At 42.5% G+C, this 24,182-nt stretch overlaps 2 protein-coding genes across 4 annotated transcripts; one reads left to right on the top strand and one right to left on the bottom strand.

The window, feature by feature from the left end:
- Window positions 1-1,279: 1,279 nt before the first annotated feature.
- LOC129869433 (kynurenine--oxoglutarate transaminase 3-like) lies at window positions 1,280-11,689 on the bottom strand. Of its 3 annotated transcripts, XR_008761904.1 has the most exons (15): window positions 11,563-11,689; window positions 7,766-7,848; window positions 7,602-7,666; window positions 7,188-7,332; window positions 6,655-6,804; window positions 6,311-6,397; window positions 6,059-6,187; window positions 4,922-5,042; window positions 4,672-4,748; window positions 4,248-4,337; window positions 3,823-4,009; window positions 3,021-3,094; window positions 2,302-2,388; window positions 1,823-2,123; window positions 1,280-1,579 (listed from the first exon to the last, which is right to left on the bottom strand). XR_008761904.1 is itself a non-coding variant. In XM_055943842.1 (14 exons), exons 2-14 carry the CDS (start codon window positions 7,844-7,846, stop codon window positions 2,070-2,072), a joined length of 1,347 nt encoding a protein of 448 aa, XP_055799817.1. In that variant the 5' UTR covers window positions 7,847-7,848; window positions 11,563-11,689; the 3' UTR covers window positions 1,280-2,069. The 3 variants fall into 3 exon arrangements, 2 of the variants coding, with proteins under 2 accessions (XP_055799817.1, XP_055799818.1); XM_055943842.1 differs by having other exon boundaries at window positions 1,280-2,123; XM_055943843.1 differs by lacking the exon at window positions 11,563-11,689 and adding an exon at window positions 11,076-11,173 and having other exon boundaries at window positions 1,280-2,123.
- Window positions 11,690-14,538: 2,849 nt separating this feature from the next.
- Window positions 14,539-21,744, top strand: LOC129869435 (volume-regulated anion channel subunit LRRC8B-like). Its single transcript, XM_055943846.1, has 4 exons — window positions 14,539-17,553; window positions 17,724-19,670; window positions 19,970-20,059; window positions 20,495-21,744. The coding sequence occupies exons 1-4, from the start codon at window positions 17,416-17,418 to the stop codon at window positions 20,783-20,785; spliced, it is 2,466 nt and encodes an 821-aa protein (XP_055799821.1). The 5' UTR covers window positions 14,539-17,415; the 3' UTR covers window positions 20,786-21,744.
- Window positions 21,745-24,182: the final 2,438 nt, after the last annotated feature.

Genomic DNA, 24,182 nt, shown 5'->3' with positions numbered 1-24,182 from the left:
CTTTAGGAAACAGTCTGGCTGGCGGTCCTTTAGGAAACAGTCTGGCTGGCGGTCCTTTAGGAAACAGTCTGGCTGGCGGTCCTTTAGGAAACAGTCTGGCTGGCGGTCCTTTAGGAAACAGTCTGGCTGGCGGTCCTTTAGGAAACAGTCTGGCTGGCGGTCCTTTAGGAAACAGTCTGGCTGGCGGTCCCTTAGGAAAGAGTCTGGCTGGCGGTCCTTTAGGAAAGAGTCTGGCTGGCGGTCCTTTAGGAAAGAGTCTGGCTGGCGGTCCTTTAGGAAAGAGTGGCTGGCGGTCCTTTAGGAAAGAGTCTGGCTGGCGGTCCTTTAGGAAAGAGTCTGGCTGGCGGTCCTTTAGGAAAGAGTCTGGCTGGCGGTCCTTTAGGAAAGAGTCTGGCTGGCGGTCCTTTAATAGAAATCCTGCTTGATTTGAAGCATCACTTGTGTTGTTCAAGGGCCTTATTTGAATTCAGGAAGTGAAAACATGCTCAAATCAACATATTGTAATATCTTATAATTACCTTTTTGTTGTATTATGCATTCCAAACTTGAATAATTTGTATTATGCCTTATTTTACCTAATCAGACTGCATTCATTTTCCTGTAGATTATATGAAGCAATGCAACCAGGAAGATGGCAAAACTCAACCTGGACTCCACTGAACAGTACTGGAAATATTTGCATGAATGAAAAATCATGATAATGGTAGCATGATGAAATTTGGGCCCACTACAATAAGTCCAAAATTTTTCTAAGGTATATATTGACTGTGAAGTATGAACAGTCTTTATACAACCAAGCTAGCTGTGAAGTATGATCAGTCTTTATACAACCAAGCTAGCTGTGAAGTATGATCAGTCTTTATACAACCAAGCTAGCTGTGAAGTATGAACATTGTTTATAAAACCCTACTGTCCTCCGTTATAAAAGGTGTGGGAGGATACTGCATGTGCCCATAATTCACCAGCTCAATCCACTGGTCGGACATCATTAGGCAGACAAGGTTCTACTGAAAGCTAGGATTGCTAGTGCAAAGTACACACAGCGTTGGCATAGATACTCCCGGCTTATTTCCACTTGGTATATAACGCCTCTACAGTAGGTGTGTCCTATCAGATCATGTATCTATAACTCCTTCCCACCAGCCTCCTCTGGTGTACTATCCTTGTTTTACCAATACATTCATGTGACAAAAAAGTTATTTTACTAGCAGTCATCATACACAGAACCACATTCCATTTTAGCTACCTATGTAGGTTAGAACTGACTGAATTCCTGATATTCTAAAAAGTAATATTTTATTCACAGATGAAATACAACACCAGGAGGGATACACAGGATCAAAACATCATATGAAGGGTAGAGGAAAACAACGTTGACAGGATGACGACTGCTACTCAGCAAGCGCTGATGTCACAAAGAGGAAATTCAAACCTGGAAGTTAATCCATTCTATGTGTGTGTCATATAACATCCAATCAAATGAAAGGCAATAAAATAAAAGAACATAAAAAACACGAAGATGTCTACAAATATAAACAGGCCAAACCGTTCCATACCTGTCCTACAAACAGTTCCATACCTGTCCTATCAATCAATCAAGTTTATTTTATATAGCCCTTCGTACATCAGCTAATATCTCCAAGTGCTGTACAGAAACCCAGCCTAAAACCCCAAACAGCAAGCAATGCAGGTGTAGAAGCACGGTGGCTAGGAAAAACTCCCTAGAAAGGCCAAAACCTAGGAAGAAACCTAGAGAGGAACCAGGCTATGAGGGGTGGCCAGTCCTCTTCTGGCTACAAACAGCCTACAAACAGTTCCATACCTGTCCTACAAACAGTTCCATACCTGTCCTACAAACAGTTCCATACCTGTCCTACAAACCGTGCCATACCTGTCCTACAAACCGTGCCATACCTGTCCTACAAACAGTTCCATACCTGTCCTACAAACCGTGCCATACCTGTCCTACAAACCGTGCCATACCTGTCCTACAAAGTAACGTGTTATTGGGGTGTCACAGTAAAAAGAGAGGGTCTTGAGACAAAACCTTATGTCCAACAGGACGTATTTTACTTGTTCCAGTTCTTGAAGATCGCCTCCGCTGCATCCAGAGTGCTGTCTTGCTACAGAGACACACAGACAGGTGATGAGATACGTTCTCCAGTAATCACATGATCATGTTAAACCAAACCCGAAAGAATACATCCTAAACCCCAATCTTTTAACACGGTCCACTCTTTATGTCTAATGAACTGGCCAGTGAGAAAGTCAGTTTTTCTGAATGAGAGAACCCATGTTTACCTTGATGAAGCATAGACGGATGTATTTCCCAAACTGCTTCTTGGAAGCATCACCACAGAATGCTGTGACCGGAATGGCTGCCAGTTTCTACAACAAAACCAGGACAATAACACACGTCAACACACTCTGGAGAGTTCAACTTGTTGATAGTAATTATCCTCATGTGAACTAGTCCTTCATTCAACAAGCCTTTTATATTACCTACAATGTTAACATAAAACAATTACTCTGCATTCATCGTGTGATAGTAAGTGATATTTCATGTTAAAATGTTCCCTAAACCTACTGTTACCACAGAGGTGGCTCAAATGGCACAATATTCCCTATTGTAGTGCACTACTTAGACCAGAGCCCTATGGCACCCTATTCCCTATTGTAGTGCACTACTTTCGACTGGCCAAAGGTAGTACAATATATGGGCTCCCGAGTGGCACAGAGGTCTAAGGCACTGCATCTCAGTGCATAGAGGAGTCACTACAGACCCTGGTTCGATTTCAGGCTGTATCACATCCGGCCGTGATTGGGAGTCCCATAGGGCGGCGCACAATTGGCCCAGCGGCGTCTGGGTTTGGCCGGGGGAGGGCCGTCATTGTAATTAAGAATTTGTTCTTAACTGACTTGCCTAGTTAAATAAAGGTTAAATAAATGTTAAATAAAGGGAATAGGGAGCCATTTGAAACGCAGATAAGATGTGGCATCAAGTTGTTGGTTTTTCTTACCTTCTCCTTAATCATCCACTTGACAAACTTGTAGTCGTAAGGCTCATCATCTCTCATATGAGACAAGTCCTGATCTACAACCATGAAAAATAGAAAAATATAGTAGGGTCAAACTCTAGCCAGTTAATAATGAAGGGTCCTTGTAGTTGTTATGCCAAACAGTCTGTAGGTAGAAACTCTTTATGTTTGGTCCATCCTGTTACCTACTGTTAAATAAGACAGAGACAGGACCTCTACACTTCTGATCATCCCAAGCATGGTTGGTAGTCTGGTCCAGTTTAGCGTTAGCCTGGTCCAGTTTAGCGTTAGCCTGGCCCAGTTTAGAGGTAGCCTGGCCCAGTTTAGAGGTAGCCTGGCCCAGTTTAGAGGTAGCCTGGCCCAGTTTAGAGGTAGCCTGGTCCAGTTTAGAGGTAGTCTGGCCCAGTTTAGAGGTAGCCTGGCCCAGTTTAGAGCTAGCCTGGCCCAGTTTTGCGCTAGTCTGGCCCAGTTTAGAGCTAGTCTGGCCCAGTTTAGAGGTAGCCTGGTCCAGTTTAGAGTTAGCCTGGCACAGTTTAGAGTTAGCCTGGCACAGTTTAGCGTTAGCCTGGCCCAGTTTAGCGTTAGCCTAACCCAGCTTAGCGTTAGCCTGACCCAGCTTAGCGTTAGCCTAACCCAGCTTAGCGTTAGCCTGGCCCAGTTTATCTTTATTTCCTAGGACATTACAGCAAATGGAAGATCTTATGTCATCTTTACCACACTGTTATTATCACATCTACACAACAACCAAGTGAAAACATACTATTTTCATAAAAGTGTATCTTACTAAGGGGTGTGACGTCCACGCACATGAAGTACCCTCCCTCAGGTATGATAGGAGACATGCCAACGTCCTGTAGGATAGCAGCCATACGGTCCCTCTTCCCCTCCAGCTCCACGGCCAGAGAGGAGAAGTAACACTCAGGCCGACCCATCAGCTCATAGTCCCTCAGCAGGCCCTGGGCCACAGCCTCCTGCAGAAACAGATCATAGTCTTGATATACATACATTATTCAAAGCCCTACGGGCCCTGGTCAACAGTAGTGTATTATATATGGAAATAGTACGTTCTTTGGGTTTCCATTCACAACAAGGCAAAATGTGTTGTTTTGACGAGGGTTTGGGTTTTACAACAGTATTTGAATAGCCACTCATTTGATTTCTTAACACTTTGACGGAATACATGTTGCTACAACGATGAGCAGGCCTTACCTGCAGCGGCGTTGGACAGGTGTACAAGGTGTTCTGCATTACAGTCTGAAGGTGCTTTATCAAGTGTTCTGGCCCTATAGACCAGCCAAGCTGCACAACAAAGACTACTGGTTAGAATATACACAACCGTTTCAACTCAACTTCACATGATCAAACACACGGACACGGACACACACACACACACACACACACACACACACACACACACACACACACACACACACACACACACACACACACACGTAATAAAACAAACGGGACAAACACACGTAATACTCTAAAGGTCATAACAGAGGTTTCCCATGCTAAAATGAATCCCTACTCTCTAAAAGTCATGACAGAGGTTTCCCATGCTAAAATGAATCCCTACTCTCTAAAAGTCATGACAGAGGTTTCCCATGGTAAAAACAATCCCAGCCCTTACCTTCCAGCCCGTCACACTAAAGGTCTTCCCTGCACTGCTGATGGTGATCGTTCTGTCCCACATGCCAGGAAGAGTGGCTAGCAAAACAACAAAGAGGGGTGAGGAAACTGTAATCCGAGGTAGACAAACTATTAAACTGAACTAAACGGAATGAAACTAAACTACATTGAACTAAACACAAAACACAGCTGTTTCCTTATATGATGTGAGGAATTATGTTCACAGCCTAAAAACGATTTAAGTACCGTACCTATTTTGATGTGTTGGTGTCCCTTGTAGATGAGCCATTCATATACCTCATCACTGATGCACAGAGTATCGTGTTTGATGCAGAGGTCGGAGATATTCTGAAGCTCACCCTTGGTGAATACCTGGAATATGGGACATGGATTAAACACAGAAACTCACAAGTCACTGTGATAGGGACAGGGTAGTGATGTATTTAAGTCTTTATTTATTTAACCAGGGTGAACCATTTAGGCCAGAATAACTTCTTCACAAGGGAGACCTCGCCAAGACGGCATAGTTCAGACGGTGGAACAAATTGGAAAGTGTTTCTCGGGACATAATGACTAGACCGTAATCACTCAATTGTACTAGGCCTACTTCATGAGAATTGCCGCAGAGGAAAGGGGGAATCAGAGGTGCGAGGGGCTGCCATAGTCAACATCCACGTCTTCGGCGCCCGGGGAACAGTGGCTTAACTGCCTTGCTCAGGGCCCGGGGAACAGTGGCTTAACTGCCTTGCTCAGGGCCCGGGGAACAGTGGCTTAACTGCCTTGCTCAGGGCCCGGGGAACAGTGGCTTAACTACCTTGCTCAGGGCCCGGGGAACAGTGGCTTAACTGCCTTGCTCAGGGCCCGGGGAACAGTGGCTTAACTGCCTTGCTCAGGGGCAGTATGACAGATTTTTTACCCTGTCAACTCAGGGATTCGATCCAGCAACCTTTCGGTTACTGGCCCAACACTCTAACCACTAGGCTACCTGCCGCCTCTACACTCTAACCACTAGGCTACCTGCCGCCTCTACACTCTAACCACTAGGCTACCTGCCGCCTCTACACTCTAACCACTAGGCTACCTGCCGCCTCTACACTCTAACCACTAGGCTACCTGCCGCCTCTACACTCTAACCACTAGGCTACCTGCCGCCTCTACACTCTAACCACTAGGCTACCTGCCGCCTCTACACTCTAACCACTAGGCTACCTGCCGCCTCTACACTCTAACCACTAGGCTACCTGCCGCCTCTACACTCTAACCACTAGGCTACCTGCCGCCTCTACACTCTAACCACTAGGCTACCTGCCGCCTCTACACTCTAACCACTAGGCTACCTGCCGCCTCTACACTCTAACCACTAGGCTACCTGCCGCCTCTACACTTACCTTCCCAATGGGGTTGTTGGGAGTGTTGATAATGATGGCCTTGGTCTTTGAGGTGAATTTACTGGCTAGTTCCTCTGGATCCAGGACCCAGTCAGCACTGGAAATACTACTGGTCTCCTTATTGGATCTCTGAGATGTGTGTGAGGAAGACAAGAGAGAAGTCAAACACTGCATGTCATTCTGCAATATGTATGTTTCCCACAATTACTCAAAACCTCTGTCTATAATATTTTTGAATAGTAGTAGACTTACAAGTCGTAATGGTATCAAGACAGGTGTTGCCCCTGCCATTCGAACCATGGGTACATAGCAATCAAAGAAGGGTTCGATAATTATAACCTAGAGAGAAGAGGAGAGGAGAGGAGAGGAGAGGAGAGGAGAGGAGAGGAGAGGAGAGGAGAGGAGAGGAGAGGAGAGATTACAGATACAGGTGTAACTTTTATGAAACATTATCAAAATGTGAAAATGGTTCAAAAAGTGTAACTTGTCCTAGCCTGGTCCCAAATCTGTTTGTTACCACCATAGGACCAACACAAACAGTTCTGGTACCAGGCTAAATATTAGTCAGTAGGTTAAAACAAAGAATAACCTCTCACCTCATCTCCCACTTCCACCAGTGCCTGCATGGTACTGAACAAGGATCCATAGCCACCTAATGTGACCAGTATCTCCTTGAAAGGATCAATCTGGTGTCCATACACTTTCCCATACACCTGAGAAAGAGCCTTTACCAGAGACGGGTGGCCCTGTAAGAGACCAAACAAAGTACTAGTGTCAGAGAAGCAATACAAGATCATGTACACTTACACATGACTGGAGGCAATCTAATACCAATGTTTTATTTAACTAACAGAGCTTGCTGTGTACTGTAAAGGGACCACCACCCTGTAATACACTAAATGACCACCGTTGACCAGTTTAGCTCAGAATGATCTAGAACTTACACACAAGTGAATCTATACAATTGCAGGCTGGCTGGCAGGCTGACAGGCTGGCAGGTTGGCAGGCTGGTATGGTACATCATTAAACAGTCAATATGCCTGCCGGTGCCAATGACTATGTTGGTGCACTAAATGTAGGCCTAACATATCACATTTCAATAGATAAGATACTCTGTTATTAGACTTACAAAGCCTCTTGTGTACTGGTTGAGCTTGTCTACTGCAGCAGCGTTAGCCAGGCCCTCCTTGATGTAGGCTGGGGGAGGAATGTCGGGGTAACCCTGGCCCAGGTTCACTATGGTGGGGTCTGCTGCCACCGAGGTGAAGGCCACCCTGACACCAACACAGACAGTTAGTTACTGTGCCTTTAATTCATGAAATGAATGTTTTTTTAAACACATTACGACCCCCCAAAGTTCCTTTCAAGTTGTATTATTCGTATGTACGGGATACACATGGTATACACCATCCAATGAACCACTGACTTGCACGCCGCAAAGCAAAGTGGTTGGCAGAGTTTGAGACTCATTCCCATCAGGTGCTACCCTGGTTTCGTAAGTGGGACCAAAGTACAGGTCGTGGTAACCCGGCAACGAACTTACCAAACATTCTTGTCCAGCCCCTCAATCCTTTTGGAGTTTGTATGCCTTGATGATGTCATAACACACTGAGAGAAAGAAGTAGAGATGCCAGGATTAAGCAAGAACATCTACACACAACATTATATTAGGCTATAACAATGTTATAAACATGTCATAACACTCACCTGTGAGTAGCAGATGTTTCTGATACAGTTGATGTTAATCAAGCGGCATGCAGAGCTGAGGGTTCGACGTGTAATGTTCATATCTACAAAAACAGTGCAGATCAATACCATTTTTCATTTGACAGACCAACACTGCAATACAAAACTGATGATCCCAAAAGGTACAGCAGAGAAGAAAAGAAAAAAATATATTTATATATTTCTGCCATAAACACAAGACAATCACTAGAACTGAATGATTGCACAGCATGGCAGCTGTGGTGCAACTTAGAAGTAGCCCAAAACCCTGCAATCTGTAACCAATACATTTTCACCCGCAACATAGTTTTCAAATTAGTCCAATTCCCGGACATGGTAACTCTGATTAGCAGAGACCTGTCTCGATTATGCTCTTTCTTCTACAAACAAATAGGAAATGATTAAATTCATAATTCGAGGTCTTGCAAACACTGCTGGTAAAATGCTAGCTCGGAAAAGATTCTCCAAGCAGATGGACATTATTGTTGATATTAACAGGCTGAGCAATAAACCTGATTTAAATGAAGATGAAAAAGCAGAGCTTGCTAAATGCCAATGTGAACTAGACGACATATATAACGATAAGACACAGGGTGCCTTCGTCCATTCAAAGTCCAAATGAATTGAAAAAGGTGAAGAAAAAACCTCATCTTATTTCTTTCATTTGGAGAAGAGTAGGCAGACTAGGAATAGTATTACATTCATTTATGATAATGAAACTATATCTGATGATCTTGAAGTGATTAATAAGAAAATACACTCTTTCTACAGTTCACTATATCAATCTCATATTTCAAAAAAGGCGACTTGGATTCCTTTTTTGATTCAGTTAATAACTCTGTTAAGCCTACAGAATAAAGGTTTAAGAAACTCAGTGATTCTGATATAGATATTACTGAGTTGGACCAAGCCATTAAACAAAGGCCTATAGGTAAATCACCTGGACCGGATGGCCTGACTCCTGAATTCTATCGACATTTTTGGGTCTGATATTAGAGAGTTATTGCTTTTGGTCTACAAAGAGAGTATTGCTAATCCTATCTTACCTCCTTCTTCTGAGACAGGGACTAATAGTTCTTATACCCAAACCAAAGAAGGACTCTCTTTACCTGGACAACGTTGTTGACAACTGACTATAAGTTACTAGCTCATGCCAACAGGCTGAAAAAAGGCCTTGATGATGCCTTTGACCCTCCAGTGAAACTCAATCAGCCTTCATTAAAGGACAGAGTTTCCATAACCATATACGATTGGTTTTAGATATTTTAGATTACAGTGAGTTAATGGAAGATGTTTGAATTCCTAATGAAATGTGATTTTCACCCTCCAAAATTACAAGTAAATGTTTTCTTCCTCTGGAAAATGATATTCAAGCACAATTTCCCCCCCAAAACATTGATTTGGAATAATAGAGTTATTAAAATGAATAGGAAATCAATTTTCAAAGGCCTTTGGTTTGACAAGGGTATTCATTTTGTATGTGATTTGGTAGACAACACTGAGGAGTTTTTGCCGTTTGATGAGTTCATTGGTAAATTTCAGGTTAATATTACTCAGAGAGAATATATGAAGGTTTGCAAAGCAATTCCATTTCCTCTACTTGGACTTATTATGAACACTTTGTTATATTATGAGGTTGTTCCCTGTTTTCCAAGTTAACAAATTAATGACTTGAATCTTTTGGATAAAAAATGCAACAATAAGTGGATACGATTGGCAGTTAATGAAGTCATTTTTGGTGATTATAATTCAATATATTGCTATGGAAGTGACCAACCCATGCTATGGTCAAAAGCAACTACCTTTCACCTTAATTGTCCCGTTATCACAAAAGTTAAAGAAACTAATTTTAAAATATTTTCTTCCTTCTACCCTGTTAATGATTTCTTGCACAAAAGACTCAATTTTGACAAAATGCCTTGAGTTTTTTGTTCCTCTGATTCAGAATCTATAGAGCATTTCTTTTCTTCATCCTGCCATTCTAGTAAACTATGGATTGAAATTCATGAACGGTTGTGTATAAAATCTCCAGAATTACCTATGTTAAACTTTGATGATGTTAAATGGCATTATGCCTATCCTTGTAATTCCGATAATAACTATTTTATTAACATTATTATTCTCTTGGCTAAATATTATATTCACAAATGTAAATGGGGCGGAAAAATTCCTTATTTTTTTTCATTGAACTGTTACAATTTCACAAATCGCCCAAACTTGTGAAACTTAAAAAATTATTAGAAGTCAAGTCACGGAATGTCTGTTAATGTCTCATTGCCTTGTCACATGTTAATGATGTCCTGAATTATTCTTTTTTTGGGGGGGGGGGGGGGGCATCGCTTCCTGTTCTATTATTTCATTTGTTTTTCATTGTATTCACAGGAATGTCCCTGTATTGATGTGTAATATTGTTATCATTGTTGCAATAAAAAAAATGTTTTACTCTGATTAGCAGCTCCTCTCTGTCTGTCACAATATTGTGTGCAGCTGGCACTGCATGTGCTCTGCTCATGGCAGCTCCGAGTTTATGAGTATCCATAGCAACGGCTCTGCGTGGACTACTCTGCTCAATGAAGAGACAGACTGTAGTTAGATACTGTTCATCCCTCTAAACTACTACAAAACTCAAGGAACAGTAGGCTATTCTTTTCTGTAAAAGGATCTCTCCTGATTTATATTTGGCAAGGTTAAAGCACTTCTGACACCATGTTATGATCTTAGTCATATGACTGTACAGTGCAGTAGAGCACATGGAAACGGCTCAGCTTCAAAATATTAGTGATCAATTTAGTGATACCCAAACAATGCCGGTACCCTAGTTATTGATCATGTTTAAAAAAGGCCTTACCCGGACCTAAAGCAATGTATAATGTCGGGGCCCGCCGGGCTCTGGTTGCAGAGCTCCAAATCCAATACAATGGGACTTTGAATGGAAGGATTTTGGGCGTCAGAGGAGATCTCTTCTCCTCAAGCCCAGGTACTGGTTCAGATCTACTCGGGGTTTTTTAAAGCTAACCAGCTTCAGTTATAGACTAGCGTTGCTAACAGCACCTAGGATGAAGCCTGAGCTGGAATGGGAAGATAACTGAAGATGGCTTGCTTTAGAAACCCCTGAGTAGATCTGAACTAAACGTCCCTACCCTAAACCCTATCCGGGATTCTTGGGACGTGCATACCCTAACCTTTAACCCCTTCCCATTTAAAATGTCAACTTCAATGGGATAGGGACGTTCCAAGTATTCCGGATAGCACGGATCATAAAATATGCACCTGAAATGTCTAGTTCACTTACTTGCAAATAGAGAGAGGAGACGCGTTTAGCAAAACCAGCTCGTGTTTTGCGTCGTTAGATTCTACACGTCAAAATATCCCCACCCCCAACTCTGACCAATCGAATCAGTGAAAAGAATGGGTCGTAGTTATAAACTAAAAACCATTAATGATTGACACTTTCGTGATTCAGAGTCTGATATACATGTTTAAAATTTCAAACGTTTTTAAAGTTATAAAACGTAATAGTTTTAAATCGCAAAGTATTAAATTACGAAACGTACAACATTAATAAGAAACCCATATGTATTAGGAAGCCAAAGGTATTAAAATATACGCAGCAAATAGCAGTAACGTTAGCAGTTAGCAAATAGCAGTAATATTTCATGAATTTTGTCATGAAACTTCACTGCACGTCATTTAAATTATTTCTGAACAAAAGCGAGCAAAGCAAAATAGAATCACACATGTATTTGAAACTGACTTTAGGACATTGCAAGCATACTTACAATTGAAGAATAGACCAACGATATTTAATTAGAGGAAAAGGTGGATTCCAAGGGGAAATGAGCGTGTCTACTTCTCTCCAGCTCCAGCCACATTAAAGGTACATGCCGCAAATTGTGTTTCAGACCAATACAGACCTGCCACTCGGTTAGATATGAAGGGATAGGACTAAAGAAATGTAACTTGTACTGTATAGATGCACAACATGGGCCTGGGTGGCTCACAGGGATATTGGTATCCACAGTAATCCATCAATGATACATTTTTTCAACTCAATCCTCCCCAAATGTTATTTTGAACATAAATGCACTGTAATTTAAGCTTTAAAATTGCAAATGGCACACTCTGCCCCTTTGCAAAATGTGTAGAATTGCAAGAATTTTGCTTTAAAACTTCAATATCTTCTCTCTGCCCCATGGTAAAATGTGTAAATTTGCACGAAATTAGCTTTAAACCTGTACATTTTTTCTCTGTGATATGCCAAGAGTGGAGCCTATAAAATGTTATTTTCCAGGGCCCAAGGTCTGATTAGTCTGGCCATGCACTGCAGAAGTCCTAGTAAAAATGTTTGTTGAGTATTGTTTTCACACTCTGAATGAGTTGTGTTCTGATATTATGAGGGATCCCTGATGAATTTGCTATCATAATAATTTTTAAAAAGGGTCTAAGATGCAAACCATTTTGGGAACCCCTGTTCTAATTCATTAGGCACCTATAAATGATATTCCTCAAAAATCTGTGTTATCTATTTAAAGGCATGGCTACTGGCATATACTAGAGCTAGTGATGTAACCATAGAATTACACATACAGTTGAAGTCAGAAGTTTACATACACCTTAGCCAAATACATTTAAACTTACTTTTTCACAATTCCTGACATTTAATCCTAGTAAAAATTCATTTTCTTAGGTCAGTTAGGATCACCACTTTATTTTAAGAATGTGAAATGTCAGAATAACAGTAGAGATAATGATTTATTTCACCTTTTATTTATTTCATCACATTCCCAGTGGGTTAGAAGATTACATACACTCAATTAGTATTTGGTAGCATTGCCTTTAAATTGTTTAACTTGGGTCAAACGTTTCGGGTAGCCTTCCACAAACTTCCCACAATAAGTTGGGTGAATTGTGGCCCATTCCTCCTGACAGAGCTGATGTGACTGAGTCAGGTTTATAGGACTCCTTGCTCGCACACGCTTTTTCAGTTCTGCCCACAAATTTTCTATGGGATTGAGGTCAGGGCTTTGAGATGGCCACTCCAATACCTTGACTTTGTCCTTAAGCCATTTTGCCACAACTTTGGAAGTATGCTTGGGGTCAATGTCCATTTGGAAGACCCATTTGCGAACAAGCTTTAACTTCAAGACTGATGTCTTGAAATGTTGCGTAAATATATCCACATCATTTTCCTGCCTCATGATGCCATCTATTTTGTGAAGTGCACCAGTCCCTCCTGCAGCAAAGCACCCCCACAACATGATGCTGCCACCCCCGTGCTTCACATTTGGGATGGTGTTCTTCGGCTTGCAAGCTTCCCCCTTTTCCCTCCAAACATAACAATGGTCATTATGGCCAAACAGTTGTATTTTTGTTTCATCAGACCAGAGGACATTTCTCCACATACGATCTTTGTCCCCATGTGCAGTTGCAAACCGTAGTCTGGCTTTTTTGTGGCCGTTTTGGAGCCGTGGCTTCTTCCTTGTTGAGCGGCCTTTCAGGTTATGTCGATATAGGACTCGTTTTACTGTGAAAATAGATACTTTGGTACCTGTTTCCTCCAGCATCTTCACAGGGTCCTTTGCTGTTGTTCTGGGATTGATTTGCACTTTTCGCACCAAAGCACGTTCATCTCTAGGAGACAGAACGCCTCTCCTTCCTGAGTGTTATGACGGCTGCGTGGTCCCATGGTGTTTATACTTGCGTACTATTGTTTGTACAGATGAATGTGGTTCCTTCATGCATTTGGAAATTGTTCCCAAGGATAAACCAGACTTGTGGAGGTCCACAATTTTTTTTCTGAGGTCTTGCCTGATTTCTTTTTATTTCCCCATGATGTCAAGCAGAGGCACTGAGTTTGAAGGTTGGCCTTGAAATATATCCACAGGTACACCTCCAATTGACTCAAAATATGTCAATTAGCCTATCAGAAGCTTCTAAAGCCATGACATAGTTTTCTGGAATTTTCCAAGCTGTTTAAAGGCACAGTCAACTTAGTGTATGTAAACTTCTGACCCACTGGAATTGTAATACAGGGAATTATAAGTGAAATAATCTGTCTGTAAACAATTGTTGGAAAAATGACTTGTGTCATGCACAAAGTAGATGTCCTAACTGACTTACCAAAACTATAGTTTGTTAATTAACAAGAAATGTATGGAGTGGTTGAAAAATTTGTTTTAATGACTCCAACCTAAGTGTATGTAAACTTCCGACTGCAACTGCATGATTGAATTGAATAGGATCTATGTGCATGTAATGCTATATAAATCCTTTCATCAGTGATAAACACTGCTTAAATAACAGTCAATGGCAACACTCAATAAATACACATGTAGCAATGCATAGGCTAATAATAGCAATACAAAAGACTGTATTAACATATGTGTTAGTTATAAGCTAATAATAACAAATCAAACTCCCAGACCTAACAAATAGGCCCAAAAGCCAATGTATAATTGATCAGAAAATGTGGTCAGAGGGTGTGACGCAATTTCGGTGCCTCCATAGGCATCCAGAGGCCAAATGAAGCTCCACCGACTGATCATCCCAAACGTTATAACAATGCGGAGGGCACCGTATAGCTCCGCATTGACATGGTTGGTTGACAGTAGATGGGTGGTTGGAGGTCCTGTATAAACACAAACTCACTGCCTTGACAACTACCTTCATAACAACTCTGCTCAACAGGTCTGTGTTGCTCCGCAAAGCGCAAAAAGTATCACTGCAAATGCTGCAGGGCCAATGTGTAACGGATGTGAAATGGCTAGCTAGTTAGCGTGTATGCGCTAGTAGCATTTCAATCAGTTACGTCACTTGCTCTGAGACTTAAGTAGTGTTGCCCCTTGCTTTGCAAGGGCCGTGGCTTTTGTGGAGCGATGGGTAACGCTGCTTCGTGGGTGACTGTTGTCGATGTGTGCAGAGGGTCCCTGGTTCGCGCCCGTGTCGGGGCGAGGGGACGACGTAAAGTTATACTGTTACATTGATGCTGTTGACCCGGATCACTGGTTGCTGCGGAAAAAGGAGGAGGTTGAAAGGGGGGTGAGTGTAACGGATGTGAAATGGCTAGCTAGTTAGCGTGTATGCGCTAGTAGCATTTCAATCAGTTACGTCACTTGCTCTGAGACTTAAGTAGTGTTGCCCCTTGCTTTGCAAGGGCCGTGGCTTTTGTGGAGCGATGGGTAACGCTGCTTCGTGGGTGTCAGTTGTTGATGTGTGCAGAGGGTCCCTGGTTCGCGCCCGGGTCGGGGCGAGGGGACGGTTTAAAGTTATACTGTTACAAATGCAGACATCGATTTTGACCATTAATCCTGCAAAGGTCAGACATTGCACACACTAATATGCATTTTTCCCCAATATTTAAAGTCTCTGCATATGGTCATCCGTAATCTGAAGTGGCTGTACAGCATTTACTGCATGCAGTCTCAGCCGATCTCAGTGCTTTCATGCTTCTTGCTCTTAGCAGAGCAGAGCTATTGTGAAGGAAATTGTCAAGAAAGTGAGTTTGTGAATACAGGACTTACCGCCCCACCTACTTTCAACCATTCATGTCAATGCGGAGTTATATGGAGCCCCATTGTTAAACAATTTGAGGGGCGAATGGCGATGCGGTACGGAGCTTGATTTGTCCTCTGCATGCCTCCAGAGGCTACGCGATTGAGGCACATCCTCCATATGAGGCCTCCGGCCACATTCGCCGATCAAGCATAAATGGTCTTTTAGTTTGCATATTCGCTAGAAGCACAACACTACAAGATATAAACAGCATGTGAGAGTCCATTAACTACACAACTCAAGTCTCTTTAGATGACATAAAACTTTTAGGTATGGTGTTGAAATGGATCGGTTACAGGTCTGAAGTCATTTTAGGTCGCAGCTGGGTCTCATTGGCTAGACCCTTGTTCGAATCTCATCATGGACAACTTTAGCATTTAGGCAATTTTGCAACTACTTACTACTTTTTAGCTACTTGGTGTGTTAGCTAAAAGATGCTGCATGGTCAATCTGACGTCAGTGATACGGCATCTGCAGAAGTCAAGGCATTCATACCTATTGCGCTTCGCGGAGCAGTACAGAGCTGTTGAGCAGAACTGTTGTGAAGGACGTTGTCAAGGAAGTGAGTTTGTGTTTATACTGGACCTCCCGCCCCCATCTACCGTCCATCAGTTATGTCAACGGGAGCTATACGGAGTTCTCTGCATTGTTATAACATTTGGGAGGCGCACTGCGATGCGGTACAGAGCTAAATTTGGCCTCTGCATCCCTCCGGAGGCTCCGCAATTGTGTCACACCCTCCATATGGAGCCTTCGTCCACATTGACAGATCAAGCATAAATTGGCTTTTAATAAGTCTTTAACCTAACTCCTAACCCTACATTTAACCCTACCCCTGACCCGCAGCCTAGCAAATGTTAGCCACCTAGCTAGTGTTAGCCACAACAAATTGGAATTCGTAACAATATCATATGTTTTGCAAATTCGTAACATTGTACGAATTACAATTCGTAACATATCATACGCAATGGATGATTAACACCCACAAATGAATATATACCATACGAAACATAGTGTGTCGGATTTCCATGTACTATATTATGTCTACCCATGAGTCCAGGCTGTCATCTAGGTCGAGGTGGCTGGCCTTTGAAAAAGACTAGGGATATGCCAACCTGGCCATACTCTTATTCGTAATTGACCGTTTATAGTCGGATCTGATGATACTCGTGATCGGGGGAAGAAAAAAACGGAAGTGTTTTAATATTCCTAAATAGATATTGTCAAAATACTCCCTACAAGTTTATAGACCCCCCAAAAAACTGCAGATTATGAGCAGTGTGCGGAGTGTGTCTGTATCTCCTCAATTTGCAGCGGGCAGTTTGCTGTCACTTAGTCAATAATACTCATCGGCAGTTCATCTTTTTTTCTCCTACTCTCTTCCCGCTTGTTAGATATTATCAAATATGTTCTCATTGTTCTATCTGTGATGTTATTAGCTAACTAACAGTGATTCACACGAAGTTTCGTATTGTTCTTCAAAGAAAATACAAATAGAAGTAGCTACGGTTTTTATCAATGTTTTGTTGGTTACTATTTAGCTAGTCAAAGGTATTGTTTAGGTAACATCATTAGCTAGCTAGCTACACTTAAGCTAACTAGCTATCGTTAGCTAGCTGTCATGTAACGTTAGATGAGGGCCATGTTAAGGCAGCTACTGTAGCTAGCTTCTAAACATATTTTGATAATACAACTGGTATTACTGGTAAAATGCTAATAATACAATTATTGATTAGTAAAGACACAAAAGTACAGTACATCGGCTCTCACTTTTTCATGGAAATCAAACAAGTAGTCTAACTTTACAGGCAGCCTTCTCTCCCCTACACTTGCTTCAGAGTTTAAACTCAAAACTGGTTTTCAAACTCATTGTTGTAACAAATTCACTCATATTAGTTTTATTTGCACAAAACCCTGGTAGAGCATAGGGGAAGTTAGGCCTTGTGGTGTTCATGTTTGCTTATTTTTTGGGGGGGCTTTAAACCAGTCTAATTTCTCACTTAAAACATATTTTTTTTGCTTTTAATACACTGTTATTATTCCTTCCTTTATGTATGAGTCTTTCCATGTAGGCAGCTGAGATGCTCTCAGAAGGTGAGCTGAAGGACTTTGCCCGGGGCCAGTCCCTGTACCGTGTTCTCCAGCCCTGGTGGGACGTCTTCAGCCACTACCTCTCCATCATGATGTTCTCAATCGGAACCCTCGGAGGAACCCTGCAGGCAAGGAATTTTAACAGAAAATGTTTCATTTGTGTTTTATTGCGATTTTCTTCACCAAGCTCTTGTTATTTTCAATGTAATTCCATCTGTCTCCCAGTGTATAAGGCTTTAGTTCCAGGTTATTATGACATTTCTGATGCTTCCTTATGTTTAAATTCCCTTGCCTGCAGGTCACCCTCCGCAAGATCGTCTGCGTCCCCTGTCAGATGACATCAGAAGACTTCTGTGTGGTTTTTAACCATAGAGGCACCACATTAAGGAATGCCACAACTGAAGCCAGCTTCCCTCTCCTCCCCAAGGGCCTTTACAAGCTAGATCTTCAGCAGTATGCTTACGTTGACGCCGTGTGCTACGAAAAACAACTCCACTGGTTCGCCAAGTTCTTCCCCTACGTCGTGATGCTAGAGACTCTGGCTCTTGTGATTATAAGCAACTTGTGGTTCAAGTACCCTAGCACCAGCTCCAGACTCATGCACTTTGTCTCCATTCTCCACAAATGCTGTGATTCTCCCTGGACCACACGGGCCTTGTCAGAGACAGTGGCAGAGCAGGGTGGGGCCCAGCCCTCAATGAGCATGTGTTGTCCTGCTCCCCAGGCCTCTTCAACATCAGAGTATAGCAGCAGAAGGCCGATGGGGACAGAGTTTCTTAGTGTTTTAGACAAAAAGGAAGGTGAGCAGGCCAAAGCTATCTTTGAGAAGGTAAAGAAATTGAAAGTACACGTGGAGGACAAAGACATCATTTATCACTTGTATATGAGGCAGATAGTCACCAAGATTGTGTTTCTGCTGTTCACCTTGGCCTATATCCCTTACGCAGCCTCACATATTCTGTTTGACGTTGACTGTGTGGTAGATTCCCAAGCGCTGATGCCGTTTCAGCCCTTTCACTGTGTTCACTCACTGGCCACCATTTTCCGGCTCCTCTCCTTGGTTTACACAGTACTGATGGTCATTTACAGCTTGACTTGCTTCTACAGCTTCTGGTGGATGATGAGAAACTCTCTCAGGGAGTACTCCTTTGACTCAGTGAGGGAGGAGAGCAGCTTTAGCGACATCCCCGATGTCAAGAATGACTTTGCCTTCATCCTCCACCTCCTGGACCAGTATAACCCTCTGTTCTCGAAACGCTTTGCAGTCTTCCTCTCAGAGGTCAGTGAGAAGAAACTGAGGCAGCTCAACCTGAACTACATGTGGCCTTTGGAGAAGCTGACCCAGAAGGTGATGCGTAACGCTCGGGACCAGATAGAGCTCCATCTCATGCTCCTCAGTGGCATCCCAGAGGCCGTGTTCGATATGAGGGAGCTAGAGGTGCTCAAGCTGCAGCTGATACCGGATCCTAGGCTCACACAGAAGCTTACGCAGCTTGGGAACATGAGAGAGATCTGGCTGGATCATTCTCCTGCCACCGTAGACCTCATGGCTCTGGGGTTTCTCTCTGAGAACCTGAGGATCCTGAGGATGAAGTTCACAGAGGTGGAACAGGCTCCCTGGTGGGTTTTCAGTTTGCGTAACCTGACTGAGCTCTATCTGTATGGAAATATGTTCAATCAGGACAACACGACGTTCGTCAACAGCCTACCCAAGCTCAAGAATCTGAAGGTGTTATTCATCAAGTGCACCATCACCGCGATGCCGAAAGTGATTACCAACTCAATACCCTCGATACAGAAGCTGTCCGTCGACAACGAAGGCACCCAACTCTCTGTCCTGCAGAGTCTGAAAATGATGTCACAGCTCACCTGCTTGGAGCTACTGAACTGTGATCTCCAGCGGATACCGAGTCATATCTTCAGCCTGAAGAACCTGCAAGAAATAGACCTCAAAGGGAACAACCTCAAAACCATTGAGGAGATCATCAGTTTCCAGCACCTTCCCAAGCTCTCTATCCTGAAGCTGAAGTACAACAGTATCATTTACATCCCAGTCCACGTTGGAGTGCTGGGCAACCTGGAGCAGCTTCACCTGGCTCATAACTTCATCAGCTGCATGCCAGCACAGCTGTTCCTGTGCAGCAGACTCTATCTGCTAGACCTCAGTCACAACAAGCTGTCTGCCATTCCCATTGAAATACAGGAACTGAAGAGACTGCAGCTCCTCAATGTGTCTAACAATAATGTATGTATATCATATATGATTACACATTTAATGTGTTCATTCATTAATCAAGTTTTTAGGAACTTTCTGTTTATACAGACACGTGGACATCATTGTAGTTGTGTAGGCTATTTGTGTTAACTTAACCCACAATCCTAAAAGATTTATAAAGCAAGTGTAAAAACTGAGTGTTAAATCATTGTATTGAGAGAATGGTAATATATAGGTACCTTTTTTTGAGAGAGAGAGAAACATCAGAACAACAGGCTGAATTGCAACTTTATAATCAGAATCTATTTGTTTTATCTCTTATACCTCAGATTGACCATCTCCCAGAAGGCATGTTCCAGTGTAAGACCCTCCAGTCCCTACTGCTAGGTCACAACAACCTGTCAGTGGTCCCCCACCAGGTAAGTGAGCAGAGTTGGGGTCAATTCTATTTCAATTCAGGAAGTCAACTGAAATTCAAATTTTCCTCAATGGTTTTCTGTAGGACAGATGTAGGCCCAATACATGGTTGGACAGTAGGCGGCAGGGACTGTGAATAATTATGGATGCATTAATTAGTATCATTCCATAGTTTTCCGTATTGCATGTGTGATAAGTGTTTTGTTTGTTGTGTATTTGTATGCTGATTTCACAAAATGAATTTCCATGTACATGGACAATAAAGGATATCGTATCGTATTATATTGTTCCTGAATTGAATAGCCTTAGTGCAAGTCTGTTTGTGCTATCATGTCAACACCTTGTCACTCATTCCAGTGAAAAGGAGTTGACTTGATAACACAAACAATTCTGGGAAAGGCTTCTGAAGTGAAATGGAATTGACCTCAACCGTGCAGGTGAGTGAGCTGACCAACCTGGTGGTGTTGGACCTGAGGGGGAACCAGCTGGAGAGCCTTCCTGCCGAGCTGGAGGAGTGCCACAGCCTGATGCCTAGTGGACTGCTGGTAGAGGAGGGGCTGCTCAACTCTCTGTCCCCCACTGCCAAGGAGGGATTCCAGAGGCCTGATAAGGAGTACCTTGGGAAAATGGAGGCTGAAGGAGTGGGGAATGCTCTCATCTGTAACCCCATTATCTGTAATACAGCAGGGCATGGAGATACGGGCTGCAGCGTGATATACTCCATGTGATGGGGCTACCCCAAATGAACATCCAACTCAGTGGCTTTAAACCTGGGGTATTAGTAGGCCTACGTGGTTTACCTGGCCTAGCCACAGGGGCTACTTATTTAACATTTATTTTATCTGGGAGTCATACTGAGACTAAGGTCTCTTTTACAGATGAGCCCTGAATTACAAAAATTACAGAAAATACACATTAAAATACAAAGTGCAATCAGAAAGAAAAACTGTCAAAAAACAAACACATTCATTAGTAGTAAGGTCCTCAATCAGATTTCTGAATTACCTTAGAAGCACCAAAACATCACATTTCAGAACATTTTGAAGATTATTCAACAAATAAGGTGCAAGAAAACTGAAAGGTGATTTAACTAACTCAGTAGAAACCAAAGGAATTTCCAGAGTTAATCATCCCTGAGACCGGGGGTGGTAGCTCATAAGTCTAAAGGTTAGTCATGATGTTAGGTACAGGGATTGTTTTTGTAAAAGGGCTTTATAAACGAAAACATAGCAATGTATCAATCTACTTGACATCAAAGCGGGCCAACCAACTTCCTGGTAGAGAATGCAGTGATGAGTACGAAAACTGTCTATACGTTTAAAGGCTCATAAGAGCAAAGGACTAATCGCCTAGGTTAAGTACTAGTAAACGGGAAAATACTTACTTTTATAACAGTAATGTAATATGACTATTCCAAATGAACACTCTCCATGTTCCAATCCACTCTGTTGCTGCCAAGTACAATATACAGTCATTGTTTACAGTGGACCACTGACGAGTTCTGTTTGATAAAAAAAATACTTACATTTTATACTGAGCTCCTGTTGGGGATTTCATAACACGACCATTTGTTTTTATAATGATGATTGCCGTGGTTTAGCCTGTGTGGTCAGACTAGTCACATAACTGTGGTCACTTAGTGTTACTCGTGCCACATACAAATAAAAGTGTGATTTTGTGAACTTAACCGTGACACTGTTTTTGAAAGACTGGGCAAGTCTTATCAGCCCATATCCACAATATTTATTTATTTATTTTTTATTTAAAAAAAAAAACTAGGCAAGTCAGAACAAATTCTTATGTACAATAACAGTCTTCCAAAAGGCAAAAGGCCTGCGGGGACGGGGGCTGGGATTAAAAATAAAAATATATATAAATATAGGACAAAACACACATCACGACAAGAGAGACACCACAACACTACATAAAGAAAGACCTAAGACAACAACATAGCAAGGCAGCAACACATGACAACACAGCATGGTAGCAACACAACATGATAACACAGCAAGGTATGAACATTATTGGGCACAGACAACAGCACAAAGGGCAAGAAGGTAGAGACAATAATACATCACGCAAGCAGCCACAACTGTCAGTAAAGGTGTCCATTATTTGAGTCTTTGAATGAAGAGATTGAGATAAAACTCCAGTTTGAGTGTTTATTGCAGCTCGTTCCAGTCGCTAGCTGCGGCGAACTGAAAAGACGAACGACCCATGAATGTGTGTGCTTTTGGGACCTTTAAGGTGGGAGATCTCTCCACGGTTCTGGATGGCCACCATGTCAGTGTAGTGCTCCGTGCACCACTTTCTAGGAGTGTCCCAGTTCATCGTTTTGTTGGAGTGATGGTAGGACCAGCCCTCTACTCTACTGCACATGGTGACAACTGAGGAATGACATATAAAAAAAAAGGTCAATATTGACATACAGTACATGAATGAGTTTACATGAATGGGATTTTAGAAATACATAGATCTTTTGAAATGTGTTTCTTACTTGAGTACAGGAGGAAGAGGGTGATCCATGAGCTGGGGCTTCTGGCTTGCTGTGATGCAGAGCAGAAGTCCTGTGGAGACAACATCAAGCCATACTTTACTGACTGAGAAATGCATTGACTGTCTGAAATGTATACAAACTAACTAATGCATCTAAATTTTAAGGCATAAACCAATTCTCTCAACAGTACTTACCATTGTACGTTTTAAATGTGATGCTCTTTTGCAGGTAAATCTCTAAAGGATATGTTTCTAGTCTTATCCAGTGGATGAAATGATACTGCTTTCTGGTACTCTGTGCACACATATATATACACCAACCCACACTACAACAACGGCCACAGACCGGAATTCATCGTTATGACACTGCCTGGGCGTGAATAGGCTACTCTGGAATTTCAACTGTTGGAACTCTGCTGTTGGGACAGCTTTATGTAGGCCCTAACAGTTTGTTGGCACCGTTTGTCACCGTTATAGTGCAATTCATGTATTATTTTGTGTTGTGTTGTGTAGTGGCTTTGCTGGCATGCATCCCACTTATTTTAGGTTTTGCCCCACCAAGATTTCCATGCTAAAATCTCCACTGGGTGTGACCAACATTTGCCTCATGCAGTGAGACACATCTCCTTCACATAGAGTTGATCAAGGTTGTTGACTGTGGCCTGTGGAATGTTGTTCCACTCCTCTTCAATGGTTGTGCAAATTTGCTGGATATTGGCAGGAACTGGAACACGCTGTCGTACACGTCGATCCAGAGCATCCCAAACATGCTCAATGGGGGGACATGTCTGGTGGGTATGCAGGCCATGGAAGAACTGGGACAGTTTCTGCTTTCTCTGAATTGTGTACAGATCCTTGTGACATGGGGCCGTGTATTATCATGCTGAAACACGAGGAGATCACAGCGGATGAATGGCATGACAATGGGTCTCAGGATCTCGTCACGGTATCTCTGTGCATTCAAATTTCCATCCATAAAATGCAATTGTGTTTGTTGTCTGTAGCTTATGCCTGCCCATACCATAACCCCATCGCCACCATGGGGCACTCATTCACAATGTTCCAATGGATAGGAAATGTCATTGAGTCCAAAACCTCAAACAAGTTGAGCACACCTTTAAATCGCATGAAAGCCAGTTAGGGCTATTTTTATTTTAAAAATCATGTTTAAATGGCTAAATAACTGAACAGTGCAGCAGGAGTACTTGCTACTGTGATTCCTGAAATGCAGAACCTGTTGGAGTATTTTTTTCAAATCCTAAATTATACTTTTGTTACATTATTTGGTAGATCAGCTGGTTTGCTACCTCTCAGTCTCATTGACCACAAAACGTTGCTAACGCTAGCTAGCTAACCACTTAATGTAATATAACTGTCACGCCTGCTTCCGCTCCTCTCTGGAGCTCGAGGACGCCAGGCTGCCCATCATTACGCACACCTGTCACCATCATTACGCGCATCAGATATCATTGGACTCACCTGGACTCCTTCACTTTGTTGATTGCCCCCTCTATATCTGTCTGTTCCTCAGTTTGTTCCCCGTGTCAGCATTATTGTTGTTTTATTTTCCCCTGTCCAGATGCTGTCCTTGTTTGATTCATGTCTTTTATTTATTAAATGTTCACTCCC

This window comes from Salvelinus fontinalis, chromosome 14, assembly GCF_029448725.1.
Source record: "Salvelinus fontinalis isolate EN_2023a chromosome 14, ASM2944872v1, whole genome shotgun sequence".
Classification (NCBI taxonomy): Eukaryota; Metazoa; Chordata; class Actinopteri; order Salmoniformes; family Salmonidae; genus Salvelinus; species Salvelinus fontinalis.
Note: the sequence above shows the minus strand (reverse complement) of the source record. Positions and strands in the feature narration are given on the sequence as shown.